The sequence below is a fragment of the Staurois parvus genome, unplaced genomic scaffold (genome assembly GCF_062004578.1).
Source record: "Staurois parvus isolate SC_StPar_1 unplaced genomic scaffold, SC_StPar_1.0 ptg000335l, whole genome shotgun sequence".
Lineage (NCBI taxonomy): Eukaryota > Metazoa > Chordata > Amphibia > Anura > Ranidae > Staurois > Staurois parvus.
The window spans coordinates 1,533,437-1,551,247 of NW_028318131.1; the positions used below are offsets into that span (position 1 = coordinate 1,533,437).

General features: G+C 46.9%; 1 protein-coding gene across 3 annotated transcripts in view; it reads left to right on the top strand.

Annotated features, from left to right (window-relative positions):
- The window catches only part of COL7A1 (collagen type VII alpha 1 chain), a 299,769-nt gene that overhangs the window by 48,389 nt on the left and 233,569 nt on the right, over positions 1 to 17,811 (top strand). For all 3 annotated transcript variants that reach the window (XM_089684078.1, XM_089684079.1, XM_089684077.1), the window contains exon 2: positions 5,012 to 5,096. In XM_089684078.1, the coding sequence (XP_089540204.1) occupies positions 5,021 to 5,096 (76 nt within the window). In that variant the 5' untranslated portion in view covers positions 5,012 to 5,020. The remainder of the gene's footprint in view (positions 1 to 5,011; positions 5,097 to 17,811) is intronic.

Sequence of the window (17,811 nt, forward strand, 5' to 3'; positions counted from 1 at the left end):
CCACCAAACTTTACACTGCACAATGCAGCCAGGCGTTCTACCGGCAACTGCCAAACCCAGATATGTGCATCGGATTGCCAGATAGAGAAGCGTGATTTGTCATTCCAGAGGACGCGTCTCCACTGCTCTAGGGTCCAGTGGTGGCGTGCTTTACACCACGTCATCTGACGCTTTGCATTGCACTTGGTGATGCAAGGCTTGGATGCAGCTGCTCGGCCTGGAAACCCATTCCATGAAGCTCTCTATGCACTGTTGTTGGGCTCATCTGAAGGCCACACCAAGTTTGGAGGTCTTTAGCTATTGACACTGCAGACAGTTGGTGACTTCTGCGCACTGTGCGCTTCAGCATGCGCTGACCCCGCTCTGTCATGTGACGTGGCCTACCACTTGGTGGCTGAGTTGCTGTTGTTCCCAGTTGCTTCCACTTTGTTATAATCCCACTAACAGTTGAGCGTGGAATATTTAGTAGCCAGGAAATGTCCCGGATGGACTTATTGCACAGGTGGCCACCTATCACGGGACCACGCTTGGAGTCACTGAGCTCCTGAGAGCGACCCATTCTTTCACCAATGTTTGTAGAAGCCGTCTGCATGGTTAGGGGCTTGATTGTATACACCTGTGGCCATGGAGGGGATTGGAACACCTGAATCACATGATTTGGAGGGCGGGGCCAATACTTTTGGCAATATAGTGTAAGTTGCCTTTTAAGCTTTAGTACAGCTGCAGAATTTCTTGAATTGCATTCATACTTCACGGAGTGACTTTACATCTTGCATGGAGCTGGTCCTTACCTTGCAACATCTGGGTGCCACTTTTGTCCACATCATCATGGAACACAAAGCCTTAGACACGCATGGAGTCTTTTTACTCTGAGTTAATGACATATGGAGGCAAGAATTTCAAGAAATTCGAAGAATTCCATTATATTAAAGTGAATGTCAAGAAGATGTAGATCACACCCACTGCTAAGCTGTCAGGATGATCAGTTCGGAAAGATTGACAGAGCTTTAGGGATCAGATAGCCGACTTAATACTCTCTTTAGTGTTCTTACCTTATAATGTTACTCAGCCACATGTGAGGTCCAAGAAAGTCAAAAGTCATTATCCCGACTGCCAAACTTCTGCTGTCATAAAAGCGTTTCCTTTTTATGGTTGTTCCTGAGACTGGCCTACAGTCTGAACCCAATGACAAATATTTGTATAATACTTGGCTGGAGAATGCTGATGTAGGCCAAGAGATGTCTCCTTAAAGCGGAACTAAATTGTATCTGAGCTCCGCAAACTGAAAACTCTATTTCATTTATTTTCAATATTCAAAGCAGACCCCCCAATCCTCCAAGTCTCCATGCTTTCTTTTGTTGAGAAATCACAATGAAAAACACCCCCTAGCACTTGTAGTTGTGGCCATCATGAGTAAGGGCAAATGATTCCTGTACAATTTAATTCCTGGAATCCATCTGCCCTTAGTTCAGATATGCAGGCATGATATACTTAGCTGACAAAAACCCTCCTCCCCCTTTAAGACTCTTGGGATGTATTACATAATTTTGGCCTAGTCCAAAAACCAGTCAGCAACTGGAGAAATGTTAAAAAAAATAATTTACAGCGCTGAGCAAACCCTTTGGCGCTATATAAACTCGATGTAATAATAATTTTACACAATGCAGAGGATTAACCCCTTAGGTTCCACAGTGAGTATAACAAGCATGCTTTACTGCATCTACAGACTGATTGTACTGTTGGGGGTTCAGTAACATTAGTAAATCATCTAACTGCCCTGCTGTGTGGTGCTGAGCAGTGTGGCTGGAGAATTAGGGGGCGTGACTTCTGTTGAACTGGGCGGGTACACATTCAACATGTACAAGCCTAGTATACCCGCCCACATTCACTGCAATTCCCATAGGTTGTTGGGAACTGTAGTTTCCTTTTACTGCAGGGATAGAGACAGGAGAGGATATGATGCCATCCATGCTGTTACACCTCCTTGGCAGAATAGATGCTGTTATCTATTGAATTACAGAGATAAGGTCATAAAAATTCAGTTAGACCTTTCTTTTCACTGGCAAGGAATTTCTCAAATGTATTAACTGTTTAGTGTTTTGTACAATGGGGGGGGGGGGTGTACTAATGGGTGATTTGTTTTGCCTATCCTGGAGCTTCTTTAAAATCAACTTGGGATTTAGGCTAGTATCACATTTCCACATTCCTGTGGTCCGCGTTTTGTGCGGGCACGAAAGCCCATTCATTTGAATTGACTCCCATGCCCCGGGACATGCAGAGAAAGAAGTCCCTCCGCTCTTCGAAAAACGCAGTCCGCACGGAAACCGAGGTTCCGAGTACTGCTGCGATTTCCAGTGAGGGTGGCGTGCCATTAGAATTAATGGCACCCTCCCGCGGGTCCGCATTCCCCTGTGTGGGCGGTGCGGCTGCACGGATTTTTGTGCGGATCCGCAGCGGTACCACCCGCACAGTTGTGAACCAGGGGTAAAACATACTAGAGAAGAAGGGGGGTGGGGGAGGGGGGGGGGCTGTCTTCACTGTCATCACCAAAGCAATCACAGTGTTCTAATAAGAAAAGAATCATCATATGTATCCATTTATCCTCCATTTATCCTCCATTTATCCACAGACATCCTAAGGAACTATTCTAGTAGATATGCAGCTCCTATTGTAGAGGATGCCCCCAATTTTCGCACAAACAGGATGCAGGATATCTGGGGGCTTTCCATCCATTACTGGTTACAGATTTCTCCGGTTTGTCAAATTACAGGAACATTTCAATTTGCGATGGTTTCAGTAAATCGTAGCAGCTGAAAATTGAAATAAGGAGGTTATTTAATAACAACATACTATTATTATTATTATACAGTATTTATAAAGCGCCAATAGTTCGCTCAGCGCTGTACATTACAGAGGGGGACAGAACATGTGACAGAACAATACCAATACAATGCAAAACATGAGGGGATCAAGGGCCCTGCTCCTTGGAGCTTACAGTCTAGGAGGGAGGGGATGGTGGTACAGGAGGAGATAGCTGTGGGGGATGGAGTGGTAGGAAGAGTGGAGGAGGTCGGCAGGTTAGCAGGGGGTGGGGTAGGCTTCCCTGAAGAGATGGGTTTTCAGGGTGCGCCTAAAGGAGAGGAGGGTAGGTGATAATCTGATGGGTTGGGGCAGGGAGTTCCAGAGGATGGGTGACACCCTGGAGAAGTCCTGGAGGCGGGCATGGGAGGAGGAGACCAGGGAACTAGAGAGAAGGAGGTCTTGTGAGGAGCGGAGTGTGCGTGTTGGGTGGTACTTGGATATTAGGTCAATGATGTAGTTCGGGGCAGTATGGTGGACAGCTTTGTACGTCAGTGTTAGGATTTTGAATTTGATCCGTTGCGCAATCGGAAGCCAGTGGAGGGATTGGCAGAGGGGGGTGGCGGAGATGGAGCGGTTGGAAAGGTGAATGAGTCTGGCAGCCGTATTCAGGATGGACTGAAGCGGGGATAGCCAGCGGCGAGGCAGGCCAGTGAGGAGGGAGTTGCAGTAGTCGAGTCGTGATATGATGAGGGAGTGGATGCGCGGTTTAGTGGTTTCTGGGGTTAGGAACGTGCGGATTTTGGCGATGTTGCGGAGGTGGAGTCTGCATGAGTTTGTTAAAGATTGGATTTGGGGCTGGAAGGATAGGTTGGAGTCCAGAATGACACCAAGTACTCTGGCCTGCGGGGTGGGTTTGATGGTGGCGTTGTTGGACATGATGGAGAAGTCAGTGGGGGGTGGGGTCCGGGCTGGGGGGAAGACAAGAAACTTTTGGAGAGGTTCAGTTTAAGGAAGTGGATTGACATCCAGTCTGATATGTCGCTCAGTAGGTGTGTGATTCGGGCGGAGACCGAGGGGGTGAGGTGGGGGGTTGAGAGATAGATTTGTGTGTGCTTGTTTTACAGTTATACAAGTCATAGATTTTTGTAAGTGACAGTTGAGTTTTCCTTTAAGTTCAGCCTGGGCCTCAGTTTCCAGTATTTTACCCATTTGCCCTCCTGAGGATTTCCCCCCTTCCTGACCAGGCCATTTCTTGCATTACGGTGCTGCATTACTTTAACTGACAAATGCGCGGTCATGCAACGCTACACCCAAATGAAATTTATGTCCCTTTCCCCCACAAATAGAACTTTCTTTCAGTGGTATTTGATTGCCTGTGTGTTGTTTTTTTTTGCCCTATAAAAAAAAGGCTGACAATTTTGAGAAAAAAAAAATTAATTTTCACTCTCCAATTTGTATTGTGCCGGAATGTATCATAGGGGGGTTATTTGCTAAAATGTCATGGTGCAAAATCTGGCGCAGCTCTGCATAGGAACCAATCAGTTTCCAGGTTTTATTGTCAAAGCCTAATTGAACAAACTGAATTTAGAAGCTGATTGGCTGCCATGCACAGCTGCACCCAATTCAGAGTGCTCCAGCTTTAGTAAATCCAGTGGCGTCCCGAAGCAGTTGCGTGGGGTTCGACCCGCACCGGGTGACACCTACCGCATGGGGTGGCACCAGAAAAGGTAAGGTGTAAAGCAAGCCGACGATCCCTGCAGGATGGATCGGATCTGAGGATTTAGCATAATGGATCAGACTCCGATCCATTATTCTCTCCAATCCGCAGATCTGATCCATCCTGCGGGGATCGTCAGCTTGCTTTACAACTTACCTTTTCGTGGAGCGGGTCCGGTATCACCCCGTACAGGTTGCATGGCGACGATCCCCGCAGGATGGATGGGATATGCGGATTGGAGAGCATAATGGATTGGAGTCCGATCCATTATGCTCAATCCGCAGATCCCATCCATTCTGCGGAGATCGTTGGAGGGGGTGTCACCAAGTGTTATTGCACCGGGTGACACCAACCCTAGGGACGCCCCTGAGTAAACCCCCCCCCCCCATTGCGTCATTTTCTCTCATTTATACGAGATTAGATCATATCGCCACTTTCTCCAATAACGGATTCGCAGTTGTGTGATTTGATGTTTCTTTGGTTTTCCTGCAGGACTAGAAGATGATAGGGTCATCCGCCCTGTTCGTGGCTCTACAAGTATTAATATTTTTCCCTCAAAGAGGATCCACACAGCAAGGTACGTAATGGTAAAACCGGCTGGTTTCTACAATCGGACATTGCTGCAGCGTCCAAAGGGGCGCAACATGTCAGGGGAGAGCGCAGCTTATTAAACGTACATATCGACCATAGCGCAAAACTAAAAAAACAAAAAAAGTTCTGCAGCTCGCAGACCAGCAGCAAGGTGGTATTCCAAAATCGAGACTAGTTTTGTAACACGCCAACAGATGGCAGCACAAGGCTGCATGCACAGTCATGGGGAGCACCAACTTTCACAAGTCAGTGTGCCAGAAGACATCATCCTGTGTGTGTCGGGAGCAGGGGCGGACTGACAACTCATGGGGCCCCCAGGCAATAGGGGATCATGGGGCCCCTGTGCCCTTGCCCAAACTCAAAAAAGCCTATGAAAAAGGTACCAGGGGCATCTCATGGGGCCCCCTACTGACCCCGGGCCCTCGGGCAGTGCCCAAGTTTCCAAATGGTCAGTCCGCTCCTGGTCGGGAACTGTACAACTGGTGCCACGTCTGACCACGTGGGTTACCACATACACTGTTTCACCCTGGAGAGCAAGTTAGAACAAAGAGCCAATGTAAAATTCTACGTGAAACTGGGCAAATCTGCCGCAGAGACGTTTGACGTGATTCGGCAAGTTTACGGTGATGCTGCAATGAGGTGTGCTGGGTGGCACGCGCACTTTCAAAAGCGGAATAACATAATTGGAAGACGATGAGAGATCAGGAAGACCTTCCACGAGCTCAACCCTCAAAAATGCCCTCTTCCCAAATGTCTCAAAGGTCGCCATTTTGACAACATTGCGGAGATCCAGCGATTTGCCCGGTTTCACGCAGAATTTCATGTTTGCTCTTTGATCTAATTTGCTGTTTATAATGAAATAGCACACGTGGTCACAATGGCACCAGTTGCACAGCTACCAATGTACACAGGGCGAGGTCTTTTTGGACACTGACTGACTTGGTGCTCCCTGTGACTGTGCGTGCAGCCATGTGCTGCCATCTGTTGACATGTCACAAAACTTGGATCCTTGGTTCTTATTTTGGGCAATCTGGACAGTTTTGTTGATGGATTGGGGTAGAGAGTTCCAGAGGATGGAGGAAGTACTGTAGAAGTCCGGGAGACGAGCATTTGAGGAGGAGACAAGGGAGCTAGAGAGTAGGAGGTCTTGCGAGGAGCGGAGAGTACGGTTTGGGTGATATTTAGAGACAAGATTGTTGATGTAATTAGGGGCAGTGTTGTGGATGGCTTTATACGTCAGTGTTAGTGTTTTGAATTGTATCCGTTGGGCAATTGGGAGCCAGTGGAGGGATTGACAGAGAGGGGTGGAGGACACTGAATGGAAGCCAGTGGAGGGATTGGCAGAGAGAGGTGGAGGACACTGAGTGGAGGCCAGTGGAGGGATTGGCAGAGAGGGGTGGAGGACACTGAGTGGAGGGATTGGCAGAGAGGGATGGAGGACACTGAGTGGAGGCCAGTGGAGGGATTGGCAGAGAGGGGTGGAGGACACTGAGTGGAGGCCAGTGGAGGGATTGGCAGAGAGGGGTGGAGGACACTGAGTGGAAGCCAGTGGAGGGATTGGCAGAGAGGGGTGGAGGACACTGAGTGGAGGCCAGTGGAGGGATTGGCAGAGAGGGGTGGAGGACACTGAGTGGAGGCCAGGACACTGAGTGGAGGCCAGTGGAGAGATTGGCAGAGAGGGGTGGCAGACATGGAATGATTAGTAAGGTGGATGAGTCTGGCAGCAGCATTCATGATAGACTGAAGAGGGGATAGCCTGTGATGAGGTCGACCAGCGAGGAGGGAGTTACAGTAGTCAAGGCGAGATATAATAAGGGAGTGAATAAGTTGCTTAGTGGTGTCCGGGGTTAGGAACGGGCGTATCTTGGAGATGTTGCGGAGGTGAAGTCTACATGAGTTTGTCAGCGATTGGACCTGGGGCTGAAAGGACAGATGGGAGTCTAGGATGACACCTAGTACTCTGACATGAGGGTTGGGACTGATGGTGGTGTTGTTGGTCTTGATGGAGAAGTTGGGGGGGGGGCACGGGCTGGGTGGAATACTAGGAGTTCGGTTTTGGAAACATTGAGTTTGAGGAAGTGGAGTGACATCCATGCCGATATGTCACTTAGTAGGCTGGTGATGCGATTGGAGACTGAAGGGGTGAGGCGAGGGGTGGAGAGATAGATTTGCGTGTCGTCAGCGTAGAGATGGTAATTGAAGCCGTGGGAATTTATCAGTTGGACAAGGGAGGAGGTGTAGATGGAGAAGAGAAGGGGTCCAAGGACAGAACCTTGAGGGACCCCAACAGAGAGGGGGAGTGAGGGGGAGGTGGCAGCATTATAGGTAACACTGAAGGAGCGCTATATTATTATAATACAATACATTATGTATATATTATATATGATTAAACAATTAATGTTACTTATGACAATAATTCATATTATAATTTATTTATTTTTTTATTGTATTTATTATTTTATTTGTTGATTAATATTTATGCATTATTTTAATGTATTAAATGAACTATATTCATCATTATAATTAATCATTTGCAATCCCTCCTTTTATAATTTTATTCTTCGAATCCAGAAAACATTTTTTTCTAGAGCTGATAGGTAGCAACATGTTTGCAAGGTATATGGCGGCCACTTTTCATGATGTTTTATACTGAGGTTTGTAGTGGGTCCTATATGAACATTCTTCGCTCCAGGCAGGACAGTCCTCCGCCTGCGGGGGGCAGCAGCTAGCAGTTTTACGGCAGCACACGCACATGTCAGATGATATAAGTCTCCTGTCAAAAAGAAAAGAATTTCAGGAATGTCAAAATCCCCAACTGATGTCAGAAGAAGAGCTTCTCAGTCCTCATACACACGGGATGATTGTACAGCGGATTTTTTTGCCTTTTGACAGTTTTCTTCTACAGCCAGTAAACCCCCCAGCATGTTATCCTAGGTGTCCATGGCACACATAGACTTTAATCAACGTTTTTTGGCTGGGGTGTTTTTTGGCTGTAACGCGGTAAAACGCCACAAACTGGCATTTTTGGACATTTTTTGACCAAAAAAAAAAATATTTTTTTTTGGGGGGGGGGGGGGGGGGTAAAAAAGAATTGCTAGAAACCACTACAGAAATGCAGGAATGCGGTGCGGTTCCTATGCCAATCACATGAGGTGTACCAAACCGCATGTATGTGAACCCGGACTTAATCAGTACAGTGTTCGTCCGAAAAAAATCAAAGCACCAAGGCCACGCATGCTCAGAAACGGGAGCATGCATTACAACACAATACATGACGTCACGTCCGAAGTTGTATTCTGTATTCTGTCCAAAGAACATTTTCGTAACTTTAGTAACTTCTTTATTTTCGATATGAGACTTGTATGTAAAAAAAAATGAATTGGACGATTATTTGTCCGATATTCTCATCATGTGTACGAGACCTTTCAACATTGAAAGTAGCTTCTGTAACCCGTGTAGTGTCCGGTCAAACCGGGTGCGATGTGCCATGTGATGTGCCATGCAATGTGCCATGCGACTTGACATGCGACCTGCCATGCCATGTGCCATGTGATTTGCCATACGACGTGCCATGTGATGTGCCATGCGACGTGCCATGTGATGCGCCATACGACGTGCCATGTGATGTGCCATGCTATGTGCCATACGACGTGCCATGTGATGTGCCATGCGACGTGCCATGTGATGTGCCATACGACGTGCCATGTGATGCGCCATGCGATGTGCCATGCGATGTGCCATGCGATGTGCCATGTGATGTGCCATGCGATGTGCCATGCTATGTGCCATGTGATGTGTCATGCTATGTGCCATGTTATGTGCCATGCGATGTGCCATGTGATGTGCCGTGCAATGTGCCATGCGATGTGCCATGCAATCTGCCATGCAATGGGCCCTGCGACATGCCATGCGATGTGCCATGCGATGTTCCATGCGATGTGCCATGCGATGTGCCGTGCAATGTGCCATGTGATGTGCCATGCAATCTGCCATGCAATGGGCCCTGCGACATGCCATGCGATGTGCCATGCGATGTGTCATGCGATGTGCATGTAATGTGCCATGCGATGTGTCATGTGATGTGCCATGTGATGTGCCTTGTGATGTGCCATGTGAACTGCCATGTGATGTGCCTTGCGATCTGCCTTGCAATGTGCCATGCGATGTGCCTTGCAATCGACCTTGCGATGTGCCATGTGATGTGCAATGCGATCTGCCTTGCGATGTGCCATGCGATCTGCCTTGCGATGTGCCATGCGATCTGCCTTGTGATGTGCCATGCGATGTGCCTTGCGATGTGCCATGTGATATGTCATGCGATGTGCCTTGCGATCTGCCATGCGATGTGCCATGTGATGTGCCATGCTATGTGCCATGTGATGTGCTTTGCGATCTGCCTTGCGATCTGCCTTGCGATGTGCCATGCGATCTGCCTTGTGATGTGCCATGCGATATGTCATGTGATGTGCCTTGCGATGTGCCATGCGATGTGCCATGTGATGTGCCATGCGATGTGCCATGTGATGTGCCATGCGATGTGCCATGCGATGTGCCATGTGATGTGCTTTGCGATCTGCCTTGCGATCTGCCTTGCGATGTGCCACGCGATCTGCCTTGCGATGTGCCATGCGATCTGCCTTGCGATGTGCCATGCGATATGTCATGTGATGTGCCTTGCGATCTGCCATGCCGTGTGCCATGTGATGTGCCATACGATGTGCCATGCGATCTGCCTTGCGATGTACCATGCGATCTGCCTTGCGATGTGCTATGCGATGTCATTCGATGTGCCATGTGATGTGAGTTTCAAATCGCATGCAAGTTGCACCCTATTATTCACAATTAATGCGGTTAGGTCGGTGCGATACCCACTTGGTTGCAACAATTTTGAAAGTAGTGCATGCCGACTTCATGTATGACTTGCATTGGCATCCAACTTTGAAATCATGTGACTTTACTGGAGGTCACATGATTTCAATGTCGTATCGGTGTGACCGGGACTTCAAGGATGTTGCACCAATACTGGGCCATCCTGCCCCCCCCCCCCATCACTAATCCATTTTATTGAAAGTAATAATAAATATATGTTTCATTCTATCAACTATTTGTACTTTAATACTTGAGAGTAGGAGAGTAAATTGGGGCAGGCTGGTCCTCCCACTGACACCAATGATGGGACACTATTCCTCCCACTGACACCAACAATGGGGCACTATTCCTCCCACTGATACCAATGATGGGACACTATTCCTCCCACTGACACCAATGAAGGGGTACTATTCCTCCCACTGACACCAATGATGGGGCACTATTTCTCCCACTGATACCAATGATGGGGCACTATTCCTCCCACTGACACCAATGATGGGGCACTATTCCTCCCACTGACACCAATGATGGGGCACTATTCCTCCCACTGACACCAATGATGGGGCACTATTTCTCCCACTGACACCAATGATGGGGCACTATTTCTCCCACTGATACCAATGATGGGGCGCTATTCCTCCCACTGATACCAATGATGGGGCACTATTCCTCCCACTGACACCAATGATGGGGCGCTATTCCTCCCCTGACACCAATGATGGGGCACTATTCCTCCCACTGACACCAACAATGGGGCACTATTCCTCCCACTGACACCAATGATGGGGCACTATTCCTCCCACTGTCACCAATGGTGGGGCACTATTCCTCCCACTGACACCAATGATGGGGCACTATTCCTCCCACTGTCACCAATAGTGGGGCACTATTCCTCCCACTGACACCAATGATGGGGCACTATTCCTCCCACTGATACCAATGATGGGACACTATTCCTCCCACTGACACCAATGAAGGGGTACTATTCCTCCCACTGACACCAATGAAGGGGTACTATTCCTTCCACTGACACCAACGATGAAGCATTGTTTACTCCCACTGATGCCGAGACATTTTCTACTCACACTGGCCACAGTCGGGCCCCCCGAACATCTGAAGGACAGTAAACTGGCTCCTTGTCCACAAAGTTTGGAGACCCCTAACCTGTACGGTACGTTGTGATGGTGTCACTACTCTAAGGCTACATCTAAGTGGAAAACGGCTTGCAGCAATCAGTGTCTCTCTGCACCCGATGGGACTAGTTAGTCCTTTGTAAGGTCCTATTCCCTTGGTACCCATCACAGTTATCCGCCATCGTTGTTCGCTCTGTAGAGTTATTCGGTCCTCCTGAAGCAGTTTGGACGTTCCTGGAACCTTTTCATGGCCCCTCGGAGCTCACAGAGAGAAATATGTTCCACTAGATTGTGAGTTCTGATCCCCCGGAGCCCGTTTGTGGTTTTCGTTCTTCTCCCGTGCAGAAAGTCCATCATTTCCTGGACAAATAATCGGATCTCCAGGCCTACAGATCTCTGCACAGATGGTAACTGCCAATGGATTTGCCGTTCTGTTCAGTCAGTCTTGTGATCCTGGAACCCCTGACCCTGGAATCAGGTGCTGACTCTTCAGCCGGACATCTGGGTCAGGAACTCGCTCCCGGCTTGCTGCTAGTGAAGAATTTCACTTTCTGTCCCAGAGACACAACTGGTAGTTAGAAAGAAATATCTGCAAAGTGAGAAGAATTCCTCTGTTGTCACCAAACAGGGCCGGGACAAGGAAGGGAGGGGCAGCGGGGGCGTGTGCCCCGGGCACAGTGTTGTTATAAGCATGGGAATGCAGGGGATTGGGTGAGTACAGCAGGTTTTGCTTCCAGTGACACCATCCATCCATTGATTCAACAGCCTCGGCTGTCAATCACTGGGTCCCGGCCTGTGATTACTCGCCGGCACCTGGTGATCACCGAGTATCTCTGACGGGGGAGTGATCTGTGTATAAACAGATCTCTCCCCTGTCAGCTCCTGCACACTGCTTTGTATGGCTCTGCATAGCACAGCCATACAAAGCAGTGTGCTTACAGTGAAACACACACACAGCCAACAAAGTAAAACAGCACACAGTTAACCCTTTGATCGCTCCACATGTTAACGCCTTCCTGCACAGTGCCATTAGTACAGTGTCAGTGCTTTATATTAGCACTGATCACTGTACTGGTGTCACTGAGGATGTCAGTGTCACCAGGTCAGTTCCCCCCAGTGTCAGAATGCCCGCCACAGTCCCGCTGATCGCCGCCATTACTAGTAAAAAAAAAAAATTCCAGTATGTATACCGCCATTTGTAGACGCTATAACTTTCATGTAAACCAATGAATTGACACGTATTGGGATTTTTTTTTTTAGCAAAGACATGGAGCAGAATACATTTTGGCCAAAATTTATGGAAAAATTTGATTTTTTACATTTTTTTACTGGACATGTTTAATAGCAAAAAGTCAAAAATATTGTTTTTTCTCAGAATTGTCACTCTGTTGACAATTCTGAGAAAATTGTTTAAAAAAAAAGCACAGGCGACCAAATACCACTGAAAGAAAGCTCCATTTGTGGGAAGAAAAGGACATAAATTTCATTTGGGTGCAGCGTTGCATGACCGCGCAATTGTCAGTTAAAGTAACGCAGCGCCGTATCGCAAAAAATGGCCTGGTCAGGGGGGAGGGGGGGGGGTAAATCCTCTGCCGGGCGAATGCGAAAATCGTAGGATCTGGTTTCGTACAAGATAAAATGTTCCTGCTTGTCCCATCTAATAATTTCAGATGACTTCTGCGAACTAACGATCAAATTATCGCATGATCGCTTTGAAAGCGGTGTTTTTGTACGGTTTTCTGATCGTGTGTACAGGGATTAACTCATAGGAATGAACAGGACAGAACAAGTCTGGTTGACGGGGACTTCTAATAATTCAGGGGTGTCAAACTGGCGGCCCTCCAGCTGTTACCAAACTACAAATCCCATCATGTCTCTGCCTTTGGGAACCATGCTTGTATCTGTCAATCTTGCAATGCCTCATGGGACTTGTAGTTTGGCAACAGCTGAAGGGCCGCCAGTTTGACGCCCGTGAGTTATCACATGACCTGGATAGGTAATGACCTTCAAGGACATTTAGCCCGGGTTCACACTGACACGGTACGGAAATCAGAGCCTTTTCTGTGCGAATTCTGCACCACATCAGAATCACATCCCGTTCATGCGAGACGCTGCGGGTGTGTACGTTACGTTAACAAGCCCCCCAAAAGCGGGATACGATGTGCAGAATCGGATCACATAGGTGTGACCAGGGGCGGACTGACCATTTGGAAACTCGGGCACTGCCCGAGGGCCCGGGGTCAGTAGGGGGCCCCATGAGATGCCCCTGGTACCTTTTTCATAGGCTTTTTTCAGTTTGGGAAAGGACACAGGGGCCCCATGATCCTCTATTGCCCGGGGGCCCCATGAGTTGTCAGTCCGCCCCTGGTTGTGAATACCCATGCGATCCGATTCTAGTGCGGACCAAAAAAAGGGTCCTGCACCTTTTTGGTGCGGGTGCAGTGCGCCGTTCACTCGGTAATCCGATGGCGCCATCAATGATTTTGAAAATCGGTTGACCAAGTCATAAAGTTCACCCCATATAACAGGCGAAACTTCTGTTCCTTCCCGGTCACGGCTCATGCGCATATTCTTGTCGGGAAAACGATCGTACGATTTGACCATCATTGAGTCGAAAATCGGTCGTTTTTCGCAAATTTTCCAACAAAAAGGGGAGGAACCACAAAAATTGGCCGGTGCCATTGACCCACTAACAGAGTGAAAATCGGTTGATTATTCTTAGGTCTGATTTTCAGACGAAAAATCGATCGAATTTCGACCCATGTATGGCTGGCATTGAGGACCTTAGATTGTACGCACCTTGAGGGTTAGGGACCTTAGATTGTACGCCCCTTGAGGGTTAGGGACCTTAGATTGTACGCCCCTTGAGGGTTAGGGACCTTAGATTGTACGCCCCTTGAGGGTTAGGGACCTTAGATTGTACGCCCCTTGAGGGTTAGGGACCTTAGATTGTACGCCCCTTGAGGGTTAGGGACTGATGTGAATGTACAATATGTATGTAAAGTGCTGCGTACATTGATGGCACTATATAAGTACCTGAAATAAACAAACAAGTTAGCCCGGGTTCACACGGAAGCGGTGCGGAATTTGCAGCATATTCAGTGCGAATTCCGCACCGCATCAGAATCGCACACCGTGCATGCAAACCGCTGCAGGTGTGTATGTTAAGTTAACAACACCCCGAAAGAGGTGCGCAAAACACGGTGCGATGTGCAGAATCGGATAGGTGTGAATACCCATGCAATCTGATTCTATTGCGGACCCAAAAAAAGGGTCCTGCGCCTTTTTGATGCAGGCGCGGTGCGATTAGAGCCGTACAAAATGTACGTCTCCGATCGCACCGCGAATCGCATGTGATTCGCACGGGAATGCGGTGCTGTTACTGTGCGGATCACATGCGATACACCGCACTGCATATACAGTTGCAAGAAAACGTATGTGAACCCCTTGGGATTACGTGGAGTTTTGCATGAATTGGGCATAAAATGTGCTCTGAACGTCATCTAAGTCACAACAATAGAAGAACACAGTCTGCTGAACATAATACTACACAAACATTAGATGTTGCCATGGTTTAATTGCACATAACATGTAAACATTCACAGTGCAGGGAGGAAAAAGTATGTGAACCTTTGATTTAATAACTGGTTGACCCTCCTTTGGCAGGAATAACCTCAACCAAACGTTTCCTGTAGTTGCAGATCAGACCTGCACAACGATCTGGAGTCATTTTGGACCACTCCTCTTCACAAAATTGTTTCAGTGTAGAAATATTCTTGGGATGTCTGGTGTGAATCGCTCTCTTAAGGTCATGCCACAGCATTTCAATCGGGTAGAGGTCAGGACTCTGACTGGGCCACTCCAGAAGGCGTATTCTGTGCTGTTGCAGCCATTGTTTTGTTGAATTACTTGTATGCTTTGGGTCATTGTCCTGTTGCATCACCCATCCTCTGCGGAGCTTCAGTTGGCGGACAGATGGTTGTACGTTTTCCTGCAAAATGTCTTGATAAATTCTGTAATTCATTTTACCATCAATGACAACAATCCGTCCAGGCCCTGAGGCAGCAAAGCAGCCCCAAACCATGATGCTCCCTCCGCCATGTTTCACAGTGGGGATGAGGTTTTGATGTTGGTGTGCTGTGCCTTTTTTTCTCCACACATAGTGTGGTGTGTTCTTCCCAAACAACTCAATCTTGGTTTCATCTGTCCACAGTATATTTTGCCAGTAGTGCTGTGGAACATCCAGGTGCTCTTTTGCAAACTTCAAATGTGCTGCAATATTCTTTTTGGACAGCAATGGCTTCCTCCGTGGTGTCCTCCCATGTACTCCATTCTTGTTTAATGTTTTCCTTATTGTAGATGTGTCAACAAAAATGTTAGCATGTGCCAGAGATTTCTGTAGGTCTTTAGCTGACACTCTGGGATTCTTCTTTACCTCATGCAGCATTCTGCGCTGTGCTCTTGCAGTCATTTTTACAGGACGACCGCACCTAGGGAGAGTAGCAACAGTGCTAAACTTTCTGCATTTGTAGACAGTCTGTCTTACCGTGGACACATGAACATCAAGGCTTTTGGAGATACTTTTGTAACCCTTTCCAGCTTCATGTAAGTCAACAATTCTTGATCGTAGGTCTTCTGAGAGCTCTTTTCTGCGAGGCATGGTTCACATCAGACAGTACTTCTTGAAATCAGTAAACCCAAAACAGGTGTGTGTTTTTTAAGGGCAGGACAGCTGTCAGCAACACATCCAATATCATCACACTGATTGGAGTCAAGGTTGGCTCACTCCTGGCTCTAATTAGCTCTGGGAGAAGTCATTAGGCTAGGGAGTCACATAATTTTTCCTCCCTGCACTGTGAATGTTTACATGTTATGTGCAATTAAACCATGGCAACATCTAATGTTTGTGTAGTATTATGTTGAGCCGACTGTGTTCTTCTATTGTTGTGACTTAGATGACATTCAGAGCACATTTTATGCCCAATTCATGCAAAACTCCACGTAATCCCAAGGGGTTCACATACTTTTTCTTGCAACTGTATGTGAACCAGTTCTCAGTTGACCTTCGTGTAGAATTTAGATATTTGAAGAGAACATTTTGATGAAAATACTCAAAGAATTGGCCGTTGGACTCTCCTTGTTGCCTGGAGGTGAAATGATTGAAGCGCTACATTTAGAACCAGTGTGGGTTAGGATTTATAGAGGCTTGTAAAGAGAATCCGAAATTCTTCGGGACCTCCAGGATGGAGGAGAGCCGAGTGCACGGGTGATGGAGCGTCCTAGAAAAAGCAATAATCCTGTCTCCTCTGGCTGTGTGTGTGACGGCTGTGCGGGATGACGTGCGGGATGACGTGCAGGATGACGTGTATTCTATATATTAACTAAAAAATATTCCTCCGGCACTTATTCGGAGTTATCAGTGTGTACTGCAGCGGCCAACACTCTAGCTAATACCTTCCAAACTTGTGCAATATAGTAATAATAATAGTGCAGCGCTATAACCTAAAATACAATATAAATAATACCTAAATAAGTAATATGAAATAAATAAATCCATAAATATATTAAACCTGCAAAAAACAATAATATGGTCATAGAAAAAGCGATAATCCTGTCTCCTCTGGCTGTGTGTGTGACGGTGGATGCGGGATGACGTGCGGGATGACGTGCGGGGTGGCAGGAAAGGGCATATTTGACATCTTATGCTAATTTAGTGTCTGACCTTTGCTCAAATTTAGCTGACAACGTAAACACTGTATGGTGGATACATAGTATATAGGAAAGATCGAATTACCATCACCCTCAGTACATTTAGCTTTTCTTTTTTTTCTTTTCTTTTTTCTATATTGGTGTCTAACCGCTTCCCGACCATCCTATAGCAGAAATACTGCTACAGGGCTGCGCGGGTGCGCAAAATCACGTGTATATATGTGATTTTGCATTTCCAGGTAGGGGGCGCTGCCATTCACGACTGCGGCTGTCAATCACCGGGTCCCAGCCTGTGATTACTCGCTGGCACCCGGTGATTTCTGAGGATCTCCATTTTGTTTACCAACAGTTCTCCTCCCTGTCAGCTCGGGCACACTGCTTTGGATGGCTTTTCTATTAGATTATATTCTTTTCTATTCTAATCTATTATTTTCTTTTCTTTTATAATGTATTGTATTCTATTCTTTTATTGTGTATTCTATTCTTTTCTATTATATTCTATTCTCTTTGATTCTAGTCGATATTATCTCAGATTCATTACTATTGTAATTTGGAAATTCTGAGGCATCCAAATGTCCGGATAACGAAAAATTTGTCCCAATTTTGATTCAGAACCAAACGAACATATAATACCAATTGCATTATGGTAGAAAAATTTATTTGAAATATTCTTCCTAAATATATTGACATATATTTGAAATACTACAATTTTGGCCATATTCAATAAATTTCAATATATATATATATATATATATGTATATATATTGTGGGAACTCGCTTCAAGTGGTAGAGCTCTTCTTGTTAAACACACAGCAACTCGCTTTCTTTTCAGGGCTTTTTTGCCCACTTTTATTTAAGAAAGTTCAAGAAAACACAAATGCTTCCCACGCAGGGGTATCCACCATCAAACACAACAATATTCAGCCTCCTGGCTTGCACGCAGTTTTAAGTCTGCCTCCTGCAGACTCTTCCAAAATATGGCACTAGCAC